The sequence below is a fragment of the Botrytis porri genome (assembly GCF_014898465.1).
Source record: "Botrytis porri strain MUCL 3234 chromosome Unknown BPOR_026, whole genome shotgun sequence".
NCBI lineage: Eukaryota > Fungi > Ascomycota > Leotiomycetes > Helotiales > Sclerotiniaceae > Botrytis > Botrytis porri.
Window position 1 is genome coordinate 72,478 of NW_024066100.1, and position 12,009 is coordinate 84,486.

The 12,009-nt window shown below is 41.5% G+C and overlaps 3 protein-coding genes across 3 annotated transcripts; all 3 read left to right on the forward strand.

The window, feature by feature from the left end:
• Nucleotides 1-1,766: 1,766 nt before the first annotated feature.
• Nucleotides 1,767-4,348, forward strand: EAF01_011855 (uncharacterized protein; the record flags this gene model as incomplete). Its single annotated transcript, XM_038920113.1, has 4 exons — nucleotides 1,767-1,793; nucleotides 2,293-2,693; nucleotides 2,959-3,596; nucleotides 3,921-4,348. 4 exons carry the CDS (start codon nucleotides 1,767-1,769, stop codon nucleotides 4,346-4,348), a joined length of 1,494 nt encoding a protein of 497 aa, XP_038764367.1.
• A 1,605-nt stretch (nucleotides 4,349-5,953) lies between these two features.
• EAF01_011856 (uncharacterized protein) lies at nucleotides 5,954-8,309 on the forward strand (the record flags this gene model as incomplete). Its single annotated transcript, XM_038920114.1, has 3 exons — nucleotides 5,954-7,311; nucleotides 7,449-8,080; nucleotides 8,212-8,309. The coding sequence occupies 3 exons, from the start codon at nucleotides 5,954-5,956 to the stop codon at nucleotides 8,307-8,309; spliced, it is 2,088 nt and encodes a 695-aa protein (XP_038764368.1).
• Nucleotides 8,310-10,043: 1,734 nt separating this feature from the next.
• Nucleotides 10,044-10,991, forward strand: EAF01_011857 (uncharacterized protein; the record flags this gene model as incomplete). Its single annotated transcript, XM_038920115.1, has 3 exons — nucleotides 10,044-10,230; nucleotides 10,294-10,497; nucleotides 10,552-10,991. The coding sequence occupies 3 exons, from the start codon at nucleotides 10,044-10,046 to the stop codon at nucleotides 10,989-10,991; spliced, it is 831 nt and encodes a 276-aa protein (XP_038764369.1).
• Between the last annotated feature and the right edge of the window lie 1,018 nt (nucleotides 10,992-12,009).

Genomic DNA, 12,009 nt, shown 5'->3' on the forward strand with positions numbered 1-12,009 from the left:
ATATAAGGTAAAGTGTAACATTACATATCACGCCCTTAGTTACATGTTCCGACAATAATAGATTAAAGTTAAGAGGCTTTATAAATTTAAGTATAAATTAAGGTATTTCGCGAATTGACTTATACGTCTTTAATTATTTTATCGAGTATATCTTTCTTATACTCTCAATAAATCTCAAGCTTAAATTCGATATAAATCGATATATATATATATATATATGTTTAAATATAAATAAACCTTATTTATTATTATAGGATACTATAAAAATACTTACGAATTTAAAAGTTCTTTATCTTTCGATATTTATAAATTCATTTATTTCATAATCGATTTTAATATTTTAATAAGAACGTAAAGATAAAATAAAATGAGTATATTATAATCTTAAGGATTGATTTTAAAAAGAAGCTTTCGATTGAAATTCATATATTCTATGAGTTTGAAATAAATCCCTACTTTTAAAATAAAGAGAATATCTGAGCATAATGTTCCTATATTAGTAGGATTCGGTTTTATATTAATTGAAATTATATTGATTAAATAATTATATGTAATGTATTTAGTGTTTTCTTTAAAATTAATATTATTTATTAAATTATTGATGGTTGTGAGAGTGTACAGGCCATAAAAGGTGTCCTAAGATGACAGTCTAGGGGATAAGGAACTCTTCTAGAAGGTTACTTACTTACCTTTACTTACTAGATGTAGTTAGCTCATTAATAACTGTCTAACTGTCTAACTGCAACAAAAGAATATCCGAGGTCGGTCGGTCGGTTCGGCTCGGCAAATATGGATAGGTGGGTCCTTGGACGGAGTTGGATTGGATGGGTGAGCTTTCCCCGCATCTTGGGATGAGATGTTACGTATGAAGTAGTTGAGTTGGGGGTGAGAACGTCATGACTTGGTTGGTGGTGGACAGTGGTGGATAGTGGTGGATAGTTGGGTATATGTATGGATGGATACGTGGTGTGTTTTTGTTGTTTTGTTTTGAGATGAGACGAGATGTTTTGAGATTTTTTGAGATGAGATGAGAGTATGAGATTACTTTATAGTTTATGAGGTTACTTTATAGTTTATGAATTGTTGATTGTTGATTGTTGATTGTGAAGGGCTTTTTGTTGGTTTGTGGTTTGGTTGTGAGTGGGAGTGGGAGGATAATATTGTTTAAGGGAGGATTAATTGGAGAGGATTGATTCGAGAGGGACTGGATACTTTAGAACGAATAAGGAACGGATTTGTAAGGGATTTAGAAAGGTAGAGAGACATAGGGACTCAGAAAGTTGGTTTGGAAGAGAGGATAGTTTGAGAAGGGAGAATACAGAGGGAGGAAGAAACGCGAGTCATCGAACGAAAGGAACGAATCGAATAGGAATAAGGATTTTAAAGGAGAGAATCGAAGAGGAATAAGAATTTTAAAGGAGAGTAAAGATACGGAGGAAAGGTACAAGAGGGAAGGAGGAAACGAAGAACGAACGAGGGAAGGAAAGGATCGAATCGAATCGAATAGGAATAAGAATCATAAAAGAGAGTAAAGATACGGAGGAAAGGTATAAGAGGGAAGGAAACGAATAACGAATAACGAACGAGGAAGGAAGGGAGGAGATTAGACTAAGGGAAATAAACGAGAGAAAACAAACGAGAGGAAAACGAAAGAGAAACAACGGGAGGAAAACAAAGGAGAATAAGGAACAAGAGTAAGGATAGGACAGAGATATATAAACAGAAGGACAGAAGGACAAAAGGACAAAAGGACAGAAATTGCAAAGATGTCGGCGATACGGGTTGCTCCTACGGTTAGTGGTTTTTTTCCTTTCTCCTCTTCTTTGTAGTTTGATTTGATTTGGTTTTGGAGTAAAGGAGTTGAGAGAGTTTTGGTCTGGTTTAGGTTTGAGTTTGAGGTGATTTAGTCTGGGTCTCGTTTCGTAGAGAGTGGTGATAGTGAGGAGGGTAGGAGTGAGAGGGGGTGATTTTTATGGGGTCAGAGGGTTGTGTGAAGTGGGAGAATGAGGGGGTTCATATGGGGTGAGAGGAAGTTGTTTTGATGGGGCGAGGGGTGAGGGGATGAGAGGGGATGCTGGTGTAGGGTAGATATATAGAGGAAATGGGTAGATAGGCCGATTGGCAGATAGGAGATGAGAAAGTTCGAGCGCAGCGAGGTCTGGGGGTTTGGGGGCTTGCCCCCATATGTGATTAGTGGAGGGAGTGAACTGATCAAGGGGGCAAGGAGGAAATTTCTCATTTGCATTACATTTCATCTACAAACAAACGGATCACTAACATTCCCCTCTCCAGAAAGCGGCTCGAGCCATGAACCTCCTCCGCACAATCCAATACACTCACCCCCCTTCCTGTCCCTGCCACAACAACCCCTCACATCACCACCACCACCCCACATCCTCTCTCCTCTCGCAAACCAAACGAAACCTCCAGCGTAACTACGCTACCCCTATGGATCCTACCCGCGAAAAAGAATACGCGTTTGAGATGGCGGCTTCATCGATACGGTTTGGACCGGGGGTCACGAGGGAGGTGGGTATGGATTTTAAGAATTTGGGGAGTAAGAGGGTGTTGGTGGTGACGGATAAGGTGGTGCAGGGGCTAGAGGCGATGAAGCAGGTTAGGGAGGGGTTGGGGAGGGAGGGGGTTGAGTTTGAGGTTTTCGAGGGGACGAGGGTGGAGCCAAAGGATACGAGGTGGGTTTTTTCTTTTGTTTTCTTGTTTGAGGGGGGGTGTTGAGGGGTGTTTCTTGAGAGGTTCGATGATGCTGAGATTCATTGGAGGCTTTTCTCTTTTGCCTTTCTTTCAATGGATGGTCTTTGCGCTCTTTGGTTGGTGTCGTTGAATAGTAAGAGAGAGATATGCAGCTTCAAGTGGAGCAAGCGTGCTAATCTCAGAAACGTGATGGGACTCCTGTGTCTTGCGTTTTTCCAAACGACCACATTTCTAACAGACAAATAGTATCAAAGAAGCAATCCAATTCGCCAAGAACTATCAACCAGATGCTTTTCTAGCAGTTGGTGGTGGTTCAGTTATCGATACTGCAAAGCTCATGAATCTTTATACCTGTTATCCAGATGCCGATTTCATGGACTTTGTAAATGCACCACTTGGCAAAGGTAGACCTGTAGATAAAACTCTCTTACCTCTCATAGCCGTTCCCACCACCGCCGGAACCGGCTCTGAAACAACTGGTACCGCTATTTTCGATCTCGTATCCCATAAAGCCAAAACAGGCATCGCCCATCGAAACCTCAAACCCCTCCTCGGTATATGCGATCCTCTCAATACACGCACCATGCCATCTGCTGTACACGCTAGCTCGGGTTTAGATGTTCTCTGTCATAGTTTGGAAAGTTGGACCGCAATTCCATATTATGAGAGGACTCCTCGACCCCAAAATCCAATCATGAGACCGGCGTATCAGGGGGCAAATCCCATTAGTGACATTTTTTCCCTGCAGGCGTTGAAGAGTACGGCGAAGTATTTGCCGAGGGCGACGAAAGATCCGGAGGATTATGAGGCCCAGAGTCAGATGTTGTTGGCGGCTACGTTGGCGGGTGTGGGATTTGGTAATGCAGGAGTGCATCTGTGTCATGGTATGTTCAGTATTTTCTTTTGCTTGATTGGGTGTTTGGTAGCGATGTTGGTTTTTCTGTTGTGTTGAATATGGTAGACTGCAGTCTAGAGGGAAAGAGTTTTGAATATTGAAGTTGTGTCGATTGTTGAGTTTATTCAGAAGAATAGACTTGATGGGATGATCGAAGCATTTTCAAGACTTCAAGCTTAAAAGGTTTCGGCTCTGACTGCGGTCTGGAATATTGGGCATACTATATAACTGTTGAGTTATATCAGCGACTACCAATACCAGATCGACTAGCATTATGGTATTCATCTTCCAAAACATATACTAATACACTCAGGAATGTCCTACCCAATCTCCGGTCAAAATCCCGGATACACGCATCCAGGCTACGTAACCAAGACCCCCATCATTCCGCACGGTGTATCTGTAGCTGTTTCTGCCCCCGCCGTCTTCCGCTTCACCGGTGCGTCGAACCCGGAGCGTCATCTCCAAGCAGCAGAATGCTTCGGGGTGGATATCTCGAATGTGAAGAAGGAAAGCGCGGGTGCGGTTTTAGCGGAAGCGTTGGAGAAGTTCCTTGAGGAATTGGGAGATCAGCCGAGGGGATTGAAGGATTTGGGATTCAAAAGGGAACATATTGATGGGTTGGTCGAGGGGACGTTGCCGCAGAAGAGAGTTTTGATGTTGGCGCCGAATTTGGCGGAGGAGGTGGGGGAGGAGAGGGAACAGTTGAGAGGGCTATTTGAGGATGCTATGGGGGATTGAGAGGTTGATTTGGTTTGTTGATTTGAGTTATTAGTTTGTTGGGTTGTGAATGAAGTGTTTGTTTTGGTATCTTTTGTCTGTTTGTGTGCGTGTGTGTGTATGTACGTATGTATGTATGTATGTATGTACCTACCTACCTACTTAAATCTGATTATGATTGTTCAACATAGTATACACATATGTTATAACATACTATCATTACTATTTCTTTCTTCTCTCCCAAAGAAAAGTCAATGAAACTCGGAGCTAGAGTAATTCCGACTTTCTCTCAACTGTCTGTTGACTGTCTCTCGACCAGCTTGCTCGCTGCTCTAAAGGGGGTTGAGTATTGAGTTAACCCTCTTATTCACTTTCGACTTTCCGAGTCGCACAATGGCAATTTTCTTAGTTTTGGGAAAAAATTAATTCATGAATTGATTAGTAAATATTGGGAATACTGGGAATATTGGGAATATTGGGAATATTGGGAAAATTGAAAAGATTAAAGAATATTGATTGGATTTGGAAATTGGAAATTGGAAATCTTCACTCATTCTTCTTCTTCTTGATAAAAGATTGACGTGTACTGTGAACGAAAATACTTCTTCTAAATTTCTACTTTCTATCTAATCCATCCGAATTCACGATCAAGACAAGACAATCTGACTGATCTTTCTTTACACTTTCATCTTTTTTGTTTTTCTCAGAACTGAGAAATAAGAAAAGAGGTTTTCAATAGTTACAGTGGGTGGGATTGATTCAAGTCGGATTGTATTCACTTCTTTGGAGTTGAATGCTAAAATTCTTGATATAATTTCGACTCAACTTTGACTTCTCATCTTTGAAATCGAATTCGACTTTGTTCGACTGTTTGATCAACCTTTACTTTACAGTTTTGTTTTCTTGCAAACTGCAGGATTAGGAGAGTGTGCAGTTGATTCGATTCGATTCATCTGACTTGTTTCAACCGACTTGATTTGACTTCTACTCTTTTACACAATTTAACCCAACTCAACTCACTTCAACTTCAATCTCGAATTCAACTTTACACACACAAACGCTTTCTTAAATTTGGACCGACCGCCTGATAGTCTTTTCACCTCCAGGGTGTATTGTATGAAAGAGACTTCAAGTTCTTCCTGTACAATCGCAATCTGTATCATTGAGGGATTGGTGGATTGGATTGGATTGAATTGATCTAATTCGAATAAAGCTCGAGAACCTGAGAATTGAGAGACTGTGACCAAGAAGATCAAGAATTGGATGAAAGAATAGTTTGAAGAACTGGATGAAAGGAGTCTGGTTTATTTGATCACTACTCTGTTAATCAGATTTGTGGAACTGAGAGATTTCTTAGAGAGTTAAGGAAAGCAGAGAAAGAAAGAAATAAAGAGAGAAAAACTACGACTGGGCTTGAAGTGAGCTTTGAATAACATCTATCAATCAATCGGTCTTCAGTCGGTGGTGGGTTGAGTCGAGTCGGGTCGGGAAACTTCACTTCATTGTTGGAAGGAAGACAATTATCAATCAATCATCAACTTCTCATCAACACTCCCTCATCTCAAACATCAATCTCTTTCACCTCAATCACAGAAATCACCACAAATCACCACAGTCACAATCAAAATGTCCCACCACCTCTCCTCCTTCTTCAAATCCGCCGCCGGCGTAGCCGAAAATGTCTGGGAAAGCGCGGCGAACAATCTTTCGAATAGTCCCAAGCGCAATCGCGAGCGTAGTTTGACGGTTCGTCAGAGTCTTTTACAAGTTCAGCAAGGCCAGCAGACTCAGCAAGGTCCGCAAGGTCAACAAGGTCAACAAGTTCAACAAGTTCAACAAGGTCAACAAGTTCAACCAAGACGCTTGTTCCCCGCTGTAAGACCAGCGCCTGTTCCTGCTACTGCTACTCCTACTGCAGGTCAATCTATCGGTCTTGGTTTAGGTCTTGGTATGGAGCTGGGTAATCATGAACACGAACACAATCATGATCAATCTAGCATTCCTCGCGAAGTTGAAAATCAAATTCCAAACACAAGTTCAAACTCAGCCGCAACACTTCACACAACTCCAACTCCCACAAGCACAAGCACAACCCCTACCACACCTCTCACAAAGACCCTCAGCAAGACCACCCAAAAGAGCGCAACTAGCAAGGAAACAACCACTAGCACAACCAAGAGTGCAAATAGTTATAATCCGCTGGTGACTACAAGTTCGACTTACACCAACCCCAGTGAGAATTTGCCGCCGACGCCGAATTTGAAGGCCGTGGATGAGGTGGGGAGGTTTGCGGATGTGGTTGCTGGTGGTGCTGGCGCTGGTGGTATTGGTGGTGGAGAGGGAAGTACAGAAAGTGCAGCAGGAAGTACAAGTGAGGAGATTAGTCCCGTCGATGGACTAGGTATGTTTGGTCCCCGACCTGGATCTGGATCTGCTGCAGCGAGTGCAGGAAGTATCGGCGTCACTGCACACGAGCGAACCGAACACCCTGGAAGTATCAATATGCCAACTCCCACCGTCACAGCCTCCGGATCTCGCGTTCACAATTATCGAGGTATGGATCATGGTCCTGTTGCGATTCCGGGCTCGGGATCACGATCGGGTTCGGGCTCGGGTTTTACTACTCCAAGATTGAGTGCTGTGGGACTGGGTACGCAAGGAGGAATTACGCATGGAAGAGAACGCGCTTTTACTATTCCGAGAAAGCCGGTTCCAATGACAATTAGAGCTGGTGATGCAGGTCTGGAAGTTGTTCCTTATGGACGCGCGATTGAGGACATCGGAACTGGTGCTTGCATTGTTAATCGACAAGAATGCATGGATTGGAAGGACCAATTCGAGGGACCAGGACGAGTACAAGGTGGAGAGGAAGGAAATAATGAAGGTGAAGGTGGCGAGGGAGAAGAAGAGGAAGTTGGTGAGAGTGAGGAGGAGAGAAAAGAACGATTGGAGAAGGAGAGAAAGGAGAGAGAAAAGATGGATCTGTGAGTTATTTTTCCTTTGTTCTTTTTCAAGTTTTTCTACATTTTCTGAAGCTATCCTCTTCAACTTACCCATCTAGCCCTCCAAATACATTTCACTCCCCTCCAAAACTCCCAAACTAACACCCCCCCCCCCCCAGCCTTCACGAAAACCCCCTCCTCTCCCATCCCGTCGAACCCACCACTATTGCCACCGGTACCCCACCCACCGTCTCTCCAACCTACATCGCTTCTACCTCTCTAAGTTCCAAACGTCGGGGTTTCCGTCGCTCATGGACCACCCCCATTAATGGCTTTAATTTCACCAGTCTAGGTGGAATCGGCGTTATGGGATTTGGAAACTCAAACCAAGATCCAAATGCAAATATGCATGGAGGACTTGGCGATACCGGGATGGGTATTGGAATGGGAATGGCTATGAATCAGAGAGGTAGTGCACGAGACAGATATTCCGGGAATAGCAGCGAGGGAATGGGTTCTAGACGAGGAAGTTTCCTACGCAGAGCAAGTGTTAGTTTTAAGGGGATGGGATTGGGTATGCAGGGTTTCTTGAGGAGTACGAGTGGTGGCACTGCGGCGGGTACTGTTAGTGGTGCTGCGGATAGAATAGGTATGAGTATGGATCATACGCGTGAAGCTGGAAGTGGAAGTGGAAATACGGGAAATTCGGGAATCGCGAGACCAGTCACCATGCAATCGGAATATAGAGGTGTAGCTGGATATGCGGGGGATGAAGCTATGGCTGTTGCACGGGAGAGAGTTGTGGAGGCGGGTATGTATTCTTTTTTTTTCTTTTCTTTATTTTTTTTTGATCTTGGTTTGTCACATTATGGGGGATGTGCTTTGCATACAGGATTAGAGTTTGGGAATGTTGCTAATGTTTTGTTTGTTTGGGGGCGATAGAAACTCAACGAAGAAGAAGTCATCGTCAATCCATGGTCTTGCCGAAATTTGAATGGGAAGAAGAGTTCAGAAGGGTCGAGGATGATGATGATGCTTAGGTTCTTGAGTTGAGTGTCTAGTGCTTGTCCTAATGTGTTACGAATGCGGAGTGGTTTTACAGTATAGTGGGAGGATGGACAATCAGGTGCATTGCAGGGTGGATAGTGTTCATTTTGCTAGGGGGTTGTTTGTTTGCTGTGGATGAATGAATGAATGGGAGGATAGGGCGGACAGCAATAGCTATATGTGTTTATTGAGATGAGTGCTATTGTTTTGAAGGAACGAATGGAGGATTTGATACATGCATGAATGGATGGATAAGTAAATACAAGTATATGATGAGGCTTAGCTAGATAGTGGAAGTTTGCGAGAAGTCTAGGTGAGTGCTTGATTTACGAATTTACGCACTTACGCACTTATTTCGCTTACCAAGTAGATAGATAGATAGTCACTTGAGAGATTTGAAATCGATAGTTGCTTGCTTGCTTGCTTTTATTAGGATTGGTTTTGTGGGGGTGGTGATTTCGTTTGGTGATTTGTTAGGAGTGTGAGTGAGTGTGAGTGTGCATGTGGATGTGGACGTTCATAAATTTGCTTGTGGTGTTGTTGTAACTAAAAGAACCATTTCGTCAAAACACCCTCCCATGAACACATACCCAGCCATCTACAAGTCTACCAATACCTACCTGCTCATACACCCTAAAAGTTATCTAGCATTATATCTGTCTAACTAACTAAAAAAAGATCTCACTTGTCTTGAAAGTAAGATGTAAAATGAGAAATGATCGTACGAGTAGGAGTGTATAATCATGAAATTTATGATATGAAGAGAATAGGCGTGGAATTAATAGGAGTTTGTATTGATACTTAGGTGAGTTTGGGATTTGGGAGGTGGTGAGAGATTGGGATTGTTTTTTTGAGAGGGGGGTCGGTTTTGTGTATAAGTAGATGTGAGTACGTGGTTTAAGTAGGAGATTAGAGGGATCTTGATTGCTGTTCTGATTTATGAGCAGATGGGGGAATGTGTATGAAGGTTTTTGGGTAGATATTAATAAGAAATAAATTGTAAATTAATGGATAGCCTATTAAGGTCTTTGATATTAGTATTTTATAATTCTTTCTACATATTCTTGTAAACATTACAAATAGATAGATTACAATGAACAGTATATCAGGATTCTTGGGTTAGTATTAGCATTTTTGACTAAAAGTCCTGGTTACCCAGTGAAGGGCATGCGGCTCAGCTCCCCAGAAGAGTAAACCCATTCGGACCGGTGCTAGGTATTCTTTTAACTTGCTTCTCTATTTCTACATTTTCCATGGATAACTAGAATCAGTTCTAGCAGGATAATGTTGTTCACCTAGCTAGTCAAATAAGAGCCTTGGTCTAGAAATTTCGTTTGAATAATAGTCGAGGTAAGTGAATAATTATAGGGATTTCTAAGACTAGAATTTCTCAGCATATGCTACTTTCTTACTATTCGCTAGACAGGATCCTTGGAATACTCAGTTATAGGTACTGTATGATCTATTCTACTAGTAGGAGGCTGTACTACTGTCAAACTAAGGAAGCTAGTTAAGTATAAAGCTTTTCTCCCACTCTCTCTCTCTCTCTTGTGTTACTTCATCAGTACCTTCATAACCATTCTTTCATCTGTCTGTCTATCTTCTTTATCTCAGATCTCAATCAACCAAATTCTCAACTTCAATACATATCCACAAGGACATTGAACCGAGACCTAATCATTCTTGATCTACTATATATCAACGCTTTGTATATTTGAAGAAGCGAAATGTCGGAAATACCCCAGACTCAGGTTAATGTCCAATCCAAGACTAAACCTTTTACCGAAAAAGATATCAAAGATATTGAGAACGACATTGCATCAAAACTCATGAAAGTAGCGCAAGGGAGATTGGGTATAATTCATGACTTTGAATTTTTCTGGAAAAATGGCGAGAGATATGTTTATAGCCCAGGTATGTTTTATAACCTAGTCTAGAGTTTAAATTTGATGGCCACACTTACTAAAATTTCTTTAGACATTGGCTACTACGACACAAAAGTCCCTGAGTACAAGGAAGAATGGAATAATCATGATTGCTATTATGTCTCAACCATGAAAACCAAATCTCTATCTTACATTGATAGACCGAAATCAAACTCAGCTTTTGTCTCACACATAAGTGAAAGACAATGGCATCTACCTCGAAGTCATCCACATCACCTAGTAAACTTCTCTCAAGGTATGTTATCATTCAAAAGATAGATACTTTGAATACTAATCTTTCTGTTTACAGATATTCTCGATCTCATTCTGGGCTTCAAGTTGGTCATCAAAGATCATACCATCACACCTGATGTTACTTTGAGCAATAAAAGAAGTTCATATAAAGTCTCACAATCGTACACATTAGACGGCAAGAGATATGAACCACCAGATTTCTACAACAGCGAAGATTCGGACCACCTGTTTCCATTGAGCACCACCATCACCAAAAAACATCATGATTCAAATGGCGCATACTTCATGATTCACAAAGTTTACCGTCCAATGATCGATGCAACAATACTTCGAGTCTGTAAGACCATTTCGATTCAAGGGACAAGGATGTTGTATGCGAAGAATGTATTTCAGTTCTCCATGACGCAGCTTCACAGTGCTGGTAGTCCAGGATATCTGGCCTTTGGGAAAGTACACAAGGGTAATGTGACACTGAAACACTATACTCGAAGATAATGGAATTATAATCCTGATGGATACTTTTTGATGGCAATTCATGCAATCAAAACCCAGGTATCAACATATGATCTTGAAGACTATCTCTACCACGATCACTTCATCCGATTCTTACACATCATTGGTCCAGCTAAAGCTGCTATGATCAGAAAGTTATATTTTTACGGAAGGATTGTTACACATAGGTGTAGACGTCCTAAACGTCTACTAAGTTGCGAGGAAGATTTGTATGAGAGCCTTCACTTATACATCCCGTTAATCAACAAGTTCTGTACCAGTCTCCAAACAATGGTGATTGGCATTGGAGAGGATAAAATGTACTTTCCACTGGTTCACACACAATCAAGGGCCATTATGAGATTTGAAGCTCTCGAAAAGCTGTTGAGAACACTGAAGACGGTTCGTTGTCTTGAGATCTATCAATTGAAAGAAGCTCAACCGATTTACAATATTGTTGAGCCTGGGCCGATCAAAGTAACTCACACTTTTCCCGAACTTCATCGTAGAAGAGTGGTAGAACTAGAAAGGAAGGTTACTAGGTAGTTCAAAGAGAGAACCGATAAGTGGGAGCATGAAGAGATTCAGAGGGAAAAGACTCTTATGGCTTTGGAGACACCACAACCAAAGAGAAGAGTAATCAATGCATTGAATTTCCGTTGTTAGGATTTCAACATGGATGCTCTGAATTGTGTTACTCCAATCTCTAGTGGGTATTCAGGACTTTAATAGGTATCCTTTGTGCAAAAGCTTTGTGGAAAGCAAAGGAGTGGGTTCAATATTAGATTAGTGGAATTCAGAGGATTCTATTCCTAATTATAGGGGATACAGAGTAGATAATATTGAATACTTTATTGTCGTAGATGGCGTTGGCCTTCCTACAGGATTATTCTTCAATGAAATATTCATGGCCGTGACTCTGTGATAGAAACATGAACAAAATTTGACTTTGTGGTTACAATTTCTAGAACTATCTATCACGGCATACTTTTCTTTATTCTATCACATATATATCTCATCC